Below are 15,497 nucleotides of genomic sequence, written 5' to 3'. Positions count from 1 at the left end.
ATGGGAATTATGTAGATGCTATTTTGCCAACAAACAAGTACTGAGCACCTAACTGTCCATGTGTCTGACTGCCTCTTGGCAATCCTTTTGTTCACATTGAGTCCTCCGTGACATTACTTAAAGGCCTTTTCCTATAGTTTTCAGCCCCTAATCATGCCTACCTCCTTTGCATTCACCATGGCCAGTCTGGCTGCCTACTTTACTGAGATCAAGACTGTACCTCACCATCTCTCACCCAACTCCTTTGCTACTAAAATAAAGGCCTTTGTCACACATCTCTCGTGCACAATTTCTCCTTCCCACTTTTCCTTCTTACAGGTTTTCTTCCTCCAGCTTCAGAGAAAATATTCACTCTTGTCAGTGTCTAGAGGTAATCAAGATCTGTGAGACAGGGTCCTGGCCCCGTAGCTCAGTTGGTTAGAGCATCATTCTGATATGCCAAGGTTGTGGCTTCGATCCCCAGTCAGAGCACATAAAAGAAACAACTAGTGAATGAATAAATAAGTGGAACAATAAACCTCTCTCTCTCTCTACCTCTCTCTCTCTCTCTTTCCTCAATAAAGATCTGTGAGAGAGATGCAAGCTAAATTAGAATGCACTAGAAAGTGAGATAGATGCTAGAATAGCATCTTACCAATTTAGATGAGTAATCTCTGCCACAAAGAATAGAAATACTTAAAAGTGGTTGAGTAGTGCATGCTCTTCCTTTTGTCAAGCCATGTACAAAGCCAAGTCATAATTTGAAACCATTTTTGGTTTATTCTAAGAAATCCCTGCCACAGCCACTAAAAATACCCACGGTGTCTGTGTGGTGAAATAATAATAATAATAATAATAATAATAATAATAATAATAATCCCTTATAATAAAAGCCTAATATGCAAATTGACCAAACAGCAGAACGACCATTGGAACGACCGGTCGCTATGATGCACACTGACCACCAGGGGACAGATGCCCAAAGCAGGAGCTGCCCCCAGTCCACAGGCCCCAGGCCAGCCAAGGTGGGTGCCAGCGGGGGCCCCCTGGTCGCCCTGTTGGTCACCCCACAGAGGGAGGCAACCCATGGCAGCAGTGGGGCAATCAGGGGGCTGGGGCGGTGGGGTGATCAGGGGGTGGGGCCGGGCGGCGAGCAGGTGGCATCGCCCCCTGCATCCCCCTGATCACACCGCCAGTTGCCTCCCGCATAGGGAGGTGATCAGCAGCGGTGGGGGGTGGGGCCCCCAGGCGGGTTGCACCAGGCCGGCCAAGGCGGGTGCCAGGGTGGTCCTTCAATCGCCCCACAGATTAGCCCTGATCACCGGCCAGGCCTAGGGACCCTACCGGTGCACAAATTTCGTGCACCAGGACTCTAATAATAATAATAATAATAATAATAATAATAATAATAAAGTGAGCTGTTTTGTGCCTTCTGAATGGTTTTTCCTATATAGAAAAGACTATTCAAAAGTTTACTTTTAGTTTTGTCTAATGGCAAAAAGTTTGTAGGAGTCCAGCAAACTATGGCCTGGGTCAAATCTGCCCACTCCAATTTGTATGGCTCATGACTTAAAAATCGTTTTTACATTTATAAATGTCGGAAAAAATGGAGCAAGCGAGTAATATTTTGAGACATGTGAAAACTGTATGAAATTCAAATATCAGTGTAGTTGCCACAGAGATCTTATGTCCTGCTAAGTCTAAAATATTTACCATGTCGGCCTTTCCAGATCCCTGGTTTAAAAGATTGGTGTTCCGTTTATTAAAACAACAAATTCAAAACCTTAGTGTGTTTTCAAGCTTTTAAAAAACCAGGTGGTTACACAGCCATGAAACCACAACCACTACAATCAAGATAACAAACATTTCCATCACCTCAAAGAGCGGCTCCCCGCCTCTGCTCCCGGAGCCAGGAAACCACTGATCTGCTTCCTGTCACTACATTTTTATTTGCATTTTCTAGAATTTTATAGAAATAGATTCATACAGTAAGCACTCTTTTGTGTCTGGCTTTTTTTTTTTTTTTTGGTCCAGATTATACAGATTTTGAGATTCGTTCATGTTGTTGTATCAGTAGTTTGTTCCTATTTATTGTTATGCTTTAAAAAACTTAAAACTTTTTAGTCTAAAATTTCTGTATTATGGAACATTTAAACATACCTAACAAAAAAGTTCCAAATAATGTATGAACCCCCATGAACACATTACCTAGCTTCAACATTACTAATTTATGGTCAACCTTGTTTCAACCATACCTCCACCCATGAACTCCCTCCCGTATTTGAAGCAAATCCTAGGCATCATACCTTTTCCCCTGCAAATATTTTAGTATGTACTTCTAAAAAAGTATGGACTCTTTAAGAAACATATAACCACAACACCACTATAATGCCTATAAAATTTTAACAATAAAAAATAAAATTTTAACAGCAAAACTAGTTGGCTATGTAATAATAAATGTTTTAATTGAAGAACGATGTCCTTAAATGTTCAAGTTCTGCTTAAAATTTTAAGTCTATAAAATTTAGCAATAATTTCAAGGGGTCTTGAATACTGTTTGTTTCAATTTATAAAGGCTGCCCAGTTTAATAGAAGGCCCTTTGGGGTTGGCAAACTATAGCCTAGGGCTTGCTACTTGTTTTTATAAATAACTTTTTATTAGAACTCAGCCATGTCCATTCATTTATATATTTATTATCTACTAGAGCCCTGGTGCATGAAATTCGTGCACTCGGGGGTGGGGAGACCCTCAGCCTGGATTGCGAGAGGGTGCAGGCCAGTCTGAGGGACCCCACCGGTGCATGATTGGGGCCAGGGAGGGACTCAGGAGGTTGGCCAGCTGGGGAGGGACCACGGGAGGGCTCCAGGGCATATCCAGCCCATCTCACTCAGTCCCAATTGGCCAAACCCCAGAAGCAAGCTCACCTACCTGTTGGAGTGTCTGCCCCCTGGTGGTCAGTGCACATCATAATAAGCAGTTGAGCTGCCGTAGCATATCATTAGCATATTATGCTTTGATTGCTTGAATGGCCGACCAGATGACTGGACACTTAGCATATTAGGCTTTTATTATATAGAACTAGGGGCCCGGTGCACGAAATTCGTGCACTGGGTGTGTGGGGTGGGGGGGAGAGTGTCCCTCAGCCCAGCCTGCCCCCTCTCACATACTGGGAGCCCTCAGGCGTTGACCCCCATCACCCTCCGATCTCCTGATCGGCCCCTTGCCCAGGCCTGACGCCTCCGCCAGAGGTGTCAGGCTTGGACAGGGGACCGCCATCTCCCCCCGATCACTGGCTCTGGCCCCCGCCCAGGCCTCTGGCCCAGGAATCATGCCTGGGCAGGGGACCCCCATCTCCCTCTGATCGCTTGCTCCACCCCCCGCCCAAGCCTGACGCCTCTGACCCAGGCTTCAGGCCTGGGCAAGGGGACCATCATATCCCCCCAGTCCCCGGCTCTGCCCCCCACCCAGGCCTGATGCCTCGGCCAGAGGAGTTGACCCTCATCACCCTCCGATCACCAATCACCGGGTCGGCCCCTTGACCAGGCCTGAGGCCTCCGGCAGAGGTGTCAGGCCTGGGCAGGGGACCCCTAGCTCCCCGTGGTTGCAGGCTCCGCCCCTGCCCAGGCCTAACGCCTCTGGCCTAGGCGTCCGGCGTCGGCCCGGGCAGCGGGGACCTGCAGTGGCAGCGGGGGGCGCCGCGATCATGGGCTTCGCTTTAGGCCCAGGCAAGGGACCCCTAGCTCCTGGGACTGCCAGCTTCGACTGTGCCCAGCTCCCATCGCTGGCTCCACCCCTACTTCCTGCTATCACTGGCCAGGGCGGCAAAGGCGCCTGATTCTCCGATCATGGCTGGGGGGCAGGGCAAAGGCGGCCTGGGGCCGCCTTTGCCCTGCCCCCCAGCTCTTAGCTCCCCCCTGGGTTTCCGATCACTGTCAGTGGCAGGGGGCTTCTTCCTGCTTTCCCTTTCGCCTCCCTGCATTGTGCCTACATATGCAAATTAGCCGCCATCTTGTTGGCAGTTAACTGCCAATCTTAGTTGGCAGTTAACTGCCAATCTTAGTTGGCAGTTAATTTGCATATAGCCCTGATTAGCCAATGAAAAGGGTATCGCCGTACGCCAATTACCATTTTCCTCTTTTATTAGTGTAGATGGCTGCTTTCCCAATAAATGGCACAACTGAATAGTTGTGACAGAGAGCTTCTGGCCCGCAAAGCTTAACATATTTACTACCTGACCCGTTAAGAAAATGTTTGCTGACCTCTGCTGGAATTTATACATTTCATATAAAGTTATATATTGAATACATTTTCTTTCCTTTTCAGGTACTTCAGTTACCACCTGACAATATATCAATCTTTTTCAAGTATTAATTTTTATAAAGTCCCAATTATACTCACAAATTAGGTAAACTTTATTATTCTTTAAAAAGTAATTTTATTGATTTTTAGAGAGAGGGAGAAAGAGAAACATTGTTGTGAGAGCAGAACATCAATTGGTTGCCTCCTGCACACCCTTTATTGGGGATCGAACTCACAGCCTGGGCATGTGCCTGACTGGGAATTGAACCCACAACCTTTTGGTGTATGGGACGATTCCCAACCAACTGAGCCACACAAGCCAGGGCCAAATGTGGTAAACTTTGAATTTTTTTAGATGTTCTGAAACTCTGCTTAGGCTTCATAAGCTTTCAACTTAAAATCAGGAGTCTATTTCAGTTACTCAACCATACACTTTAAATTGTTCTCATAAGGGAGTATCTCAAGCCAAATTCTTACACACATTTGTAGTACAGAAAATATCTAATGTATCCAGATTTCTTCTTACTACAGAAACTATGGTTTTGATTCTCCTAAACCTTGTCTATTAGTTATTTTCCTGAAGTGGGAAGATATGAAGCCCTGGGGAAGACTGTCACCATCCCAGTAACCAGAGCTGATCTGCTGAGGGAGGGAGATGCTGCCCCAATTAATTGAGGTAACAGCAGAGATTTTGGTAGGACCTGAGTTTTATAGTTGCAGACATGCAGGGTTTACCACCACTACTGCCCTACTAAGTCCCTTTGGAAAATACTCTGTAGAAGCCTTTGAGGCTTGATGGGTACTCATCTTGGGATCACACAGTGCTCATTTGGGGGCAGCAAGAGTCTGTCCATTCCTTGATTAGATTTGCATCTTTTGGTTCCTAATTCATTTCCTCTCTAACTCTAAAGATCTTCGAACTCTCAGGGATCCAAAAAATGTATTTTCATTTATCTATTTTCACCTGCAAATAATAGAGTATCTCTAACATATTAAAACTTTTAAAAGGAACCTTAGTGCCAGTAGTTTGTCTAGAATTAAGAATTACTAGATGTCATCTAATACTCTTATTCACCTCTTATTTCTCCACTTGCCTAAAAAAGGTCTTTTTACAATTTGTCCAATCAGAATAATAATGAGGCCATATACTGTATTGCATTTGGTCTCCAAAGTCTTTTCATCTATTGCAATCTTCCATCCCCTTGTGCCATTGATTTGTTGAAGAAACTGGGTTGTTTTCTATAATTTCCCATATTCTGGATTTGGTTGATTGAGTCTAGGTGGTATGATGTCTTTAAATTGTCTTTTTTTAAAAAAAAAAAAAAATCCCCTATATTTCTAGCAGGCTTGATTAGTTGTTTTTTTTTTGTTTTTTTTTGTTTTTTGTCTTTTAGTCAAGCATCCTTCATAGGTGGGTAAATGTATTTTCTAACTAGCAAAGACTTGAACTTGATATGACCTTGCATTCTTTTTTGCTATTTCTAAGATATTTAACATGGTAAACTTATTGAAATTTGGATATCCCACATGGCTTTCCGTTGGACTTGCAGTCACAACTCACATAATAGCTAATTTTTAAGTGCTTTTCAGGGACAATGTTAATTAAGTACCTTACCTATATGCTCATTCAGTTTTCTAAACTTTTTGCAGACAAGGAAACTAGAGCTTAGAGAGTTTGATTAACTTAACCCGGTTAGTAAGTGATGGTGTGAAGTTCAGGGGTGGAATTGCAATCCTAACTTCCTAGCATTTCCCGCTCCGAACAATTCCAAGTCTCAGTCTCCGCCTTTTTAACGATTCTCACGGAAACTTGCTGGTATCCAAATTACCGGGAGTGGCCCCGCCCTGCCAGCCCCGCCCCTTCCCTTCCCTTCCCGCCCCGCCTGAGTGAGCGCCAGGAAAACCACACTTCCCAGAGTGCACCGCGACCACGATGGCCTCACTACCGGCGTCCGCTCGCCAGGCGCCATTTATGTAGCCGGGAACGGCGGTGCGGCCTGCGACCATGGCGCTGTTCCCGGCCTTTGCGGGCGTTAGTGAGGCTCCCGATAGCGGGAGCGCCAGGAAAGGTAAGCGCACAGAAGGGACGAAGAAGACACTCGGCGGGCTTAAGACGTAGTTCCTCCGCCCCCTGGCTTTGGATTTGTTGGTCCACCTGTGTCCCAGAGTTCCCCGCGGCGCTGCAAAGCCTCCTGGGAAGGGCCCCTGTCTGGGTCCCGGCTCCTTCGGCGCGCGAGTCCTAGAGTTACGGAAGGAGAAAGACCTCGGAGGGACCCTGGAGCTGGGACTTCCATAAAGTCATTCTTCCTCTGAGCCTCAGTTACTTCGCCTATAAAGTGGTGATAATGGTGCCCCACGCGTCAAGGAAACTCCTGGCGCAAATGCTGGGTGTTCTGGTGCCCTCCTCCTGTTGTACTTATTCCTGAAACGCTGATTGGGTTCATGGCTTTAGGCAGGCCGAGAGCTGGGGCATGAGGACCCCAAGCCCAGTCAAACTGTTTCTCTCCCGACAGGCACAGCGGCTGGGAATAGACGTAACATTTATTTTTTGAGAGCCTACTGTGTGCCAGGTGATGGCCTACCATGTAGTATGTCAGCCTTAACCGTCTCCTGGAGGTCTGCAGTGTTAAAAATTGAGGCACTGACAGGCATGCCTCCGAGATGTTGAGAGTTTGGTTCCAGACTACCCCGCAGTTAAGCGAGTTGTATTCTTGTTGGTGGAGGGTCTTCCATTCGTAAAAAATGCAACACCTGTGAAGCACAGTAAAGGGAATAGGAGGTATGCCTACAGGGAATTGTAACGTACAGGAATTCTAAGTCATGCGCTTAATGTGGCGGAGTCCAGTTGTATCTGATACCTCTTACATCCTCTCAGATGGCTCTGACATCTATATTCTGGTAATACAATAATTGTAATTTCTCATATAATTAGTGTAATTTTGATCATCCTTTACTGATTCTAAACTCCATGTGGCCAGGACAGTGTCTGTCCACTGTAGCACACTTAGCCCCTAGCAAGGGTCAAAAATAGAGTAGATGTTCACTACATATTTGCTGAATGTAGAGAACAGTAGTAGGTGCTTAACAAAGAAATAGCAGTACAAGGCAGGATGTTATAGATGTCACTAGAGGCCTGATGCATGCAATTCGTGCACTCGGGGAGCCCCTCAGCCCGGCCTGTGCCGTCTGGGACCCCTCGCTCCTGACTGACTGGAGGCCTGCAGTGGAGGTGGGAGAGGCTCAGCAGCGGTGGCAGGAGCCTCTCCAGCCTTGAGCCTGGTTTCTGGCTGAGCAGAGCTCCCCCTGTGGGAGCGCACTGACCACCAAGGGGAAGCTCCTGCATTGAGCATCTGCCCCCTGGTGGTCAGTGCGTGTCATAGCCACTGGTGGATTTGCATATAAGGGTTTTATTATACAGTGGGGCCTTGACTTACAAGTGTCCCAACTAACGAGCTCTTCGAGATACGAGCCATCTCTTGGCTGATTTTTTGCTTTGAGTTGCAAGCTAAAATTCGGGTTACGAGCCAGCTTCAGATACCCCACCGCTAGTTGACGCAGCGAACGTCACAGTGAATGCCACAACATCAGCCCAGCATCACTTGTTCACTTTTTGATTTGACATACGAGTAATTTGAGTTACGAGCTCCATTACCGAACGAATTTAACTCGTAAGTCAAGGCCCCATTGTATAGGATAGGTTAACTATAGGAATAATGACTTCTCATGGGAGCTTCATATAAGGCTTTATGTAGGAGCTAACTTTAGAGGCGGGTCTTCAAGAGGGTGGGGTTTAGACAAATAGAGTTAGTGGAAGGGCATTTCAGAGCCTTCGAAGGCATGCAGGAAGGGGAGCATGAGACCTGTGCAGAGAACTGCAAATAGTCCAGTTTGTCTGGAAATATAGAGGAAATATAGGAGCCTTGGGAAATATGGTTGGGACTGGTGATGAGGGAAGGTAGTGACTTGGGTAACAGGCCAAGGGCTTATCCTTTTATTATGGAAGGGTGACGTGGAAGGTTCATAAGGGGAGTGTTGCTCTTGTCTTTTAACTAGTACTTATTGGACGTCTGGGTATCCTGCATGGATAATGTTTGTAAAAGTGTTGTTTGTAAAGTACTGTATTTTTAAAAATTTAAACAACGTATTACTCAATGAAATTAATGTCATCTCATTGTCAGTCAATGTTCAGACTTCCCAGTTTGTCTCAAAAATGGCCTTTTATAGTTCGTTTGTTTAAGTCGGGATCCAAAAAAGATACAACGTTGCATTTTGTGAGTGTGTCTCTCAGTGCCTTTTAAGTATAAAAGTTTCTTCCTCCCCTCCGTTTTCCACTGTGATTTGTTGTGGAAACTGGATTGTTTGTCCCATACATATTTTCCACCAAATCCTCCTGGTGTCATTTAATATGCTTCTCCCAGTGTTTCCTGTAAACTGGTAATTAGATCTAGAGAGTTAATTAGATTCAGGCATAATTTTTTTTTAGTTGAAAATAGCTCATTGGAGATGCTCTGCACTCAGTGTTGAATCAGATCAGGAAGATCTGCTGTCTAGTTTTCTCTCCCTTAGTGATGTTAAGATCCATCAGTGGGTTCCTGGACAACCGGACTCATCCACTATATTTTTAAAATATAGTATTTTACAAACATTATCCATGCAGGATACCGAGATGTCCAATAAATACTGGCTAAGATAAATGACAAGAGCAACACTCCCTTTATAAACTTTCCACTGTCAGTCTTCACCTAATAATCTTTGCAGCCATTTATGATTATTGCTTAGCTCTATTATTTCGTTGGGGTTACAAAATGGTTATTTTCTAATTTTAGCATCCCTCCCATATTTGTTAGCTCAGTTATTTTATGAAGAACTTTCCTCAACACTATTGGGACAACCTGAAGTATAGTATAAGCCGCGTCCTCTGCCTCGGTGTTTCTTGGGAGCATATTTGCCCAAGTCCTTATCATCCTTTAGGTCAGTGGTTCTCAACCTTCCTAATGCCACGACCCTTTAATACAGTTCCTCATGTTGTGGTGACCCCCAACCATAAAATTATTTTCGCTGCTACTTCATAACTGTAATTTTGCTACTGTTATGAATCGTAATGTAAATATCTGATATGCAGGATGTATTTCCATTGTTATAAATTGAACATAATGAAAGCATAGTGATTAATCACAAAAACAATATGTAATTATATATGTGTTTTCTGATGGTCTTGGGCGACCCCTGTGAAAGGGTCGTTCGACCCCCAAAGGGGTCGCGACCCTCAGGTTGAGAACCGCTGCTTTAGAGATGCTCTTCCAGGCAGTCTTCTCTGATCCATATCTAGTTTGGATGAGGGGGACCTAAGTATGTGCTCTGATTTTATGCTGAGTGTTTTCTCTATTTTGGCGTTTGTCCCATTGCATACAATGACTGCCAGTGTGTCAGCTCCCTGAGGGTCATGTTGGGTTTGTCCTATTGGTTTTGCATTCCTAGCATCTAGAACAGTGCCTGGCTCTCAGTAAAAAAAAGTGCTGAATGAAAGAGACTCAGATTCTTTTATTCAGTGTTGTACAACTAATAAATAATAAAGCCAGTATTTGAACACAGGTTCTTCTGACTCCAGAACTTGTGTTAGAAACCACACTATGATATTAACATGCTCTGGTTTTGGTTGTTTATACATTATCTGTGGGTCTGGGTGTTTTCAAATTGTAGGTTTACTTCATGTAAGAGCTATCTTTGCCTAGGTTCTCTTTAATCACCACTTTAAAAAATATTTTTATTGATTTCAGAGAGGAAAGGAGAGGGGGAGAGAGAGATAGAAACATCAATGATGAGAGAGAATCACTGATTGGCTGCCTCATGCACACCCCCCACTGGGGATCGAGCCCGCAACCCAGGCATGTGCCTCTGACTGGAATCGAACCTGGGACCCATTAGTCCAGAGGCCGAGGCTCTACCAAACCAGCCAGGGCTCACCATTTTTAGGTGTAGTTTTGAGCCACGTTTTCTAGTGCTTTTTGTAGGAATGTTTGTGCTGTCAGATTCTTTGTCACAAAGTAAGGGTTTTGATCAAAATGAAGAGCTTGGCTCATTCTTTTTAAAGGAACCCCTTCCTTAATACATATGCTAATTTATTTATGCAATGAGCCCTAGAAATGTCTTTTGAATTACCATCCCTGGAGGTGTGGCCTTCACCTGAGTTCACTTAAACAAACTAGTAATCAATGCTATTTGGTTATAATAGGATGGGGAATGGGTATAGAATTGGATACTTTATCCAGTTGTGATTCAGAATTTATGTTAAGTATAAGGTTATGATTAAGTATAAGCACTATAGGAGCAGAGGCCTGGCCTAACTTGTTCACCACTGTACCCCCCAAAGCCGAGAACTGTGCCCGGCACATAGTAAGTATTCAGCACGCTATTCTTTAACTTATTATTATTATTTTTTTTAAATATATTTTATTGATTTTTTACAGAGAGGAAGGGAGAGAGATAGAGAGTTAGAAACATTGATCAGCTGCCTCCTGCACATCTCCTACTGGGGATGTGCCCGCAACCCAGGTACATGCCCTTGACCGGAATCGAACCTGGGACCTTTCAGTCCGCAGGCCGATGCTCTATCCACTGAGCCAAACCGGTTTCGGCTCTTTAACTTATTAAATCTCTATTTACAGTGAAGTCTGGAAGAGTTATAATAGTTGTACTTTATACCCACCTAATGGCATACTTTTAAAAAATCTCTTCCATTTGTTCAGTAAATTAGGTGCTGGGATACAAGATGAAAAGATATGGTTCAGATCTTTATTCATTCATTATGGGACAAATACTTATGAGTCCAGTTACTTTGTGCTGGGAGTTGGGAATACAGGAGTGAGTGGTTATGGCTTCTGCCCTCATGTTGCTTTTAGTTTGGGAAGAAAGGAGTTGGAGGAAGAAGAGGGAAGCTGGAAACCAGTTGGTGTATTTGTTTGGCTGGCAAAATATTTTTGTTTTGTCTTTTTTCTATTGTCACTCCCTATAATGTCACAGTAATCGTTACTAACCTGGACCCTATAGGGGTGTGAGTTGTTGACCTTTAGTTTAGAACAAGCATGTCAAACTCAAAGGCTAACAACACAGGCCAAATAAACAAGGTTTAAGTTTATGTGGCCGCAAAAAATCAAGAGCTTCAATTTTCATGGAACGTAGGTTTATTTCAATAGAGACATGTGAATACAAAGGGCTGAAATAAATGAGTCATCGTTAACATAAAATAGTAGAACATTTTAATAAAAATTAATATTTTTTCTTGAACATTACCAGACACTGAATAACTGCACAAATTAATAAGCGTAAGGTAAATAAACCTCTTTTTCTTGTTCTCCAAAAGCGAAATACTTCCTGTTGCGCACACTGAACAAGTCAGTCCAAGACCAATGACGTGGCACTCGGCTGCTAAAATATTCGCTGCTAGTATTAGTGGAGAGAAATGGTGTGCCTGCGCGGAAGGCACGGAAGGGAAATGAATGCAACATGATTCTAGTCATCAGTCATTAGCGAACGTTGTAGTTTGTTATTAATAATTATGTATAATAGGATATTATAAAAATTAAGTTATGAAATTTTTATTAAAATGATTCTTACATACCGTTATATTGGCTGGGCCGCAAAAATATTCATTGTGGGCTACATGCGGCCCGTGGGCCGTGAGTTTTACATGCTTGGTTTACACTGACAAAAGATCATTTGAAATGAAGGTCACACAGAGGGCCAGTGATTATTTGAGTTCAAAACCCAAGAGTTGTTAGTTCTTTATACTCTCTCTCCGCACTCTCCCCCCACCCCCATGATCCCATATGCCTTAATTGCACCCTTAAAAACTCCTTCTTGAACCTTCTGAAGGACTTTGGAGAGGCACACTGTGTTTTTTGACATTGTATTTGTTTACCTTTCCTCCAAGCTGTTGTCACCATCTAGAATCTTTATGTAAAAATACCCTGGAATTGTTCGAGAGCACCTCTCCTTGCATGTTTTTTCCATCTCTCCCCGCTTTTCTTTCCCTCTGTTCACTCTAGAATCCAGTTGTTGTGGAAATAATTGTCATCTCAGCAAGCAACCGGAACTATTTTCACATGCCTCTTGCCGGAAATTAGGCCCAAGGGAAGGGAACCAACCTCAGAAGGAACAAGGAGACAGTAGAAAAAAGATTGTGTGCACGGTTGTTTAGCACTTACTGGGTCTGACTTTATAAATGACTTAGTCCCTTTGAGCCTTAGTTTCCTCTGCTGTATAGCAGAGATCATCATCCCATAGAGGATTAACAGGTAAAGATGTACAGTGCTTACCCTGATGCTTGGCCTACTGTAGGCACTTAATTAGAATCCCTCTTTCTTTCCCCCTTTCCTGTGCTTTTTAACGTACCTCTCCTCCTGAGGAATTTTCCTTCCTTCCTTTCCTGTTTTTCACAAATATTTATTAAACTCCTACTACCGAATGCCAGGCACTGGGTCCAGTGCTGGGGTATAGCAGTGAAGAAAACAAATACTTGTCACCAGGGACTAGAATACAAAATATGTAAAGAACTCTTATAACTCAATAATAAAAAGGCAATCCAATTAAGAAATGGGCAATGAATAGCTATTTCTAGTCCAGTATGAATGACAATGAACACATGAGAAGTTGCTCAATATCAGTAATCATCAGGGAAGTGGAAATCAAAACTACAATGAGAAAATATCACACCACTCAGATGACTGTAATATAAAAGACAGTAGCAAGTTGGCAAGGATGCGGAGAAGTTGGAATCCTCATACATTGTTAGTGGGAATGTAAAGTGGTGCAGCCAGTTTGGAAAACAGCTTGGTAGTTTCTTATAATGCCAAGCATGAATTACCTAGCAATTCTGCTCCTAGACATCAGCCCAGGAGAAATGAAAGCATGCGTTCATATAAAAACCTGCACATGAATGTTTATGGCAGCGATATTCATCATAGCCCCAAAGTGGACACAACCCAAGTATCCATTAACTGATGAATAGATAAAATGTGGTATAATCCATAAAATATTATTCGGCAGTAAAAAGGAATAAAGTAGTGGTACATGCTGTAGCATGGATGAATCTTGAAAACATGTCAAGTGAGAGAAGCCAGTTACAAAAGACCATGTGTTGTATGATCTTGTTTATATTAAAAGTCCAAAATAGGCAAGTATGTAGAGAAAAATGATAAGTGGTTACCTAGGACTGGAGTTGGGGTGGGAGAGTAGGAGGTGGGTGGTGGAGAGTAGCTGTTAACAGGTATGGGGTTTCTTTGGGATGATGGAATGTCCTAAAATTATTTTATAGTGATATTACACCATATTCTAAATCCCACTGAATTGTACATTTTATAAGGTTAAACCTTATGGTATATAAATAATATGCCAGTACAACTGTTAAAAATCTAATTTCCCTTTTCTATTCTAACTGCACCCATCTTTTCAGCCTAAGAATATGCCCTGACCACCCATCCTAAAGCAAAGTAGGACAAATATAAACCCCTCGTTGGGTCCCCTTCCTTCTCCCGACCTATGATTTTCTTACTTTCCTTCATAGCTGAGACACCTAAAAGTTAGAAAATAAGTAATTTATAAATAGTTCATTGTAGAAGAGTTAGAAATTAATGAGTAAGCAGAAAAATTGTTTCAGACATTTAATCTGTTATTAATAAATAATCATTGTTACTATTTATTTTTATTTGTTGATTTTACAGAGAGGAAGGGAGAGAGGGAGAGAGAGAAACATCAATCGGTTGGTTGCCTCCCACACTGGCCCTACTGGGAACTGAACTCGCCACTTTTTGGTGCTTGGGATGACACTCCAGCCAACTGAGCCACACTGGCCAGGACAGTCATTGTTAGTATCTTATATCATTTTAACTTTAGTTAGAAAAGTTGACACCTGTGTGTGTATGTTTTTACATCTTCACCTGATCAGTTGCCTCTCATATGTGCCCTGACTGGGGACCACACCCACAACTTTTTGGTGTATGGGATGGATGATACTCCAACCAACTGAGCCACCCTTGTGTTTCTATTTTCAGAGGAGTGTTTGTTATAAGGACAGGTTTATGCTAACTCAGATAGAACATTAGAGTACTCTTTTAAAGAAAAGAGTCTTACTCTTCTGTGACAAGGTAAGTATGGCGGGCTTTTATGCATGACTTGATTTTTTAACTTTTTGGAATTGCCTAGATCAAATTTGAGGTCATTAAAAACTAATGCTTACGAGGCTTTCCTGCTCAGTAGAGTGGATGGAATGCATAAAGCCTGGTTGCCTTTTAGGCCACACTTGTTACATGGCTTTTGCCTCGTATCACAGAGGATTTCAGCCCCATGCCCTGTGAAATAAAAATTTCATGGATTACCTTCCGCTTCTGTGGACTATTCTAAGTGTCTGGCTGACATTGGCTGTGAATGAGGATGTGAGCTGGTAAGATGGATTTCCTGCCTTAGAAATTATACTGAGCTCGTTTCATTGGTCTTTTCTCTCTTTTGCGTGTGCAGAATTAGATTGGCTGAGCAACCCAAGCTTTTGTGTTGAAACCGTCACAACTCTGAGCCAACAAACTGAAGAGGCCGCAGCCCTTGTTTCTGAAGGATCACCACTGACGAGGTAGTACTTTTGGGAGATGGAGTTTGAGTCTTTGTCAGTGACCACCCATGGCTTAGCCTGAATGAGCCTCCTTAGAAAACCCTATGACAGAAGAGCTAAGTAAAGCTCTCACTGAGAGTAATGAGGCGACCTTTGACTATTTTCCCTTACCTCACTCTTATTCCTTTCCCCCTTTGCATTGCAGTGGCAACTGCGTGACACAGTTACTGCCAGTAATTAGCCCATGAGGGAAATGGCATCACTGTGACTCTTATTTACTAACCTCATTAGTAACCTTTAGAATATTGATAAACATAGAATTCAGCTATTTCTTCAGTTGCATTTTCAACATTTTTGTAAAAATAGAAGGCGCTTGCATAATATAATGTGGGGAAGGGGGAAGTTTTTCCTTTCTTTCCTCTGGCTCTTTTTGGCTAGCAAAATAATATTTCAACAGGAGGTAGATTGACAAGAGAAAATAGAATTTAATATAGTGTGCACGGGAACCCCACATACAGGAGAGAGGAAGAGACCCCGCATGCATGGGAGGTTCAGAGATAGAAAGGGAGACATCCTGAATGAGGGGTGAGGTGAGGTGCCTTCAGAAGCTCATTGCAG

General features: G+C 43.2%; 1 protein-coding gene across 4 annotated transcripts in view; it reads left to right on the top strand.

Moving 5' to 3' along the window:
- The first annotated feature begins 6,207 nt into the window (after positions 1–6,207).
- The window catches only part of NRDE2 (NRDE-2, necessary for RNA interference, domain containing), a 38,431-nt gene continuing 29,141 nt past the window's right edge, over positions 6,208–15,497 (top strand). For all 4 annotated transcript variants that reach the window (XR_004968464.1, XM_036315342.1, XM_036315332.1 and 1 more), the window contains exons 1-2: positions 6,208–6,348; positions 14,792–14,900. Coding sequence is in view for 3 of the 4 variants with exons in the window: in XM_036315342.1 (XP_036171235.1) it covers positions 6,285–6,348; positions 14,792–14,900 (173 nt within the window). In the remaining variant the exon portion in view is untranslated. The remainder of the gene's footprint in view (positions 6,349–14,791; positions 14,901–15,497) is intronic.

This window comes from Myotis myotis, unplaced genomic scaffold (assembly GCF_014108235.1).
Source record: "Myotis myotis isolate mMyoMyo1 unplaced genomic scaffold, mMyoMyo1.p scaffold_m19_p_1, whole genome shotgun sequence".
Lineage (NCBI taxonomy): Eukaryota > Metazoa > Chordata > Mammalia > Chiroptera > Vespertilionidae > Myotis > Myotis myotis.
The sequence above is the reverse complement of the archived record's forward strand: the minus strand, read 5'-3'. Positions and strand labels throughout refer to the sequence as shown.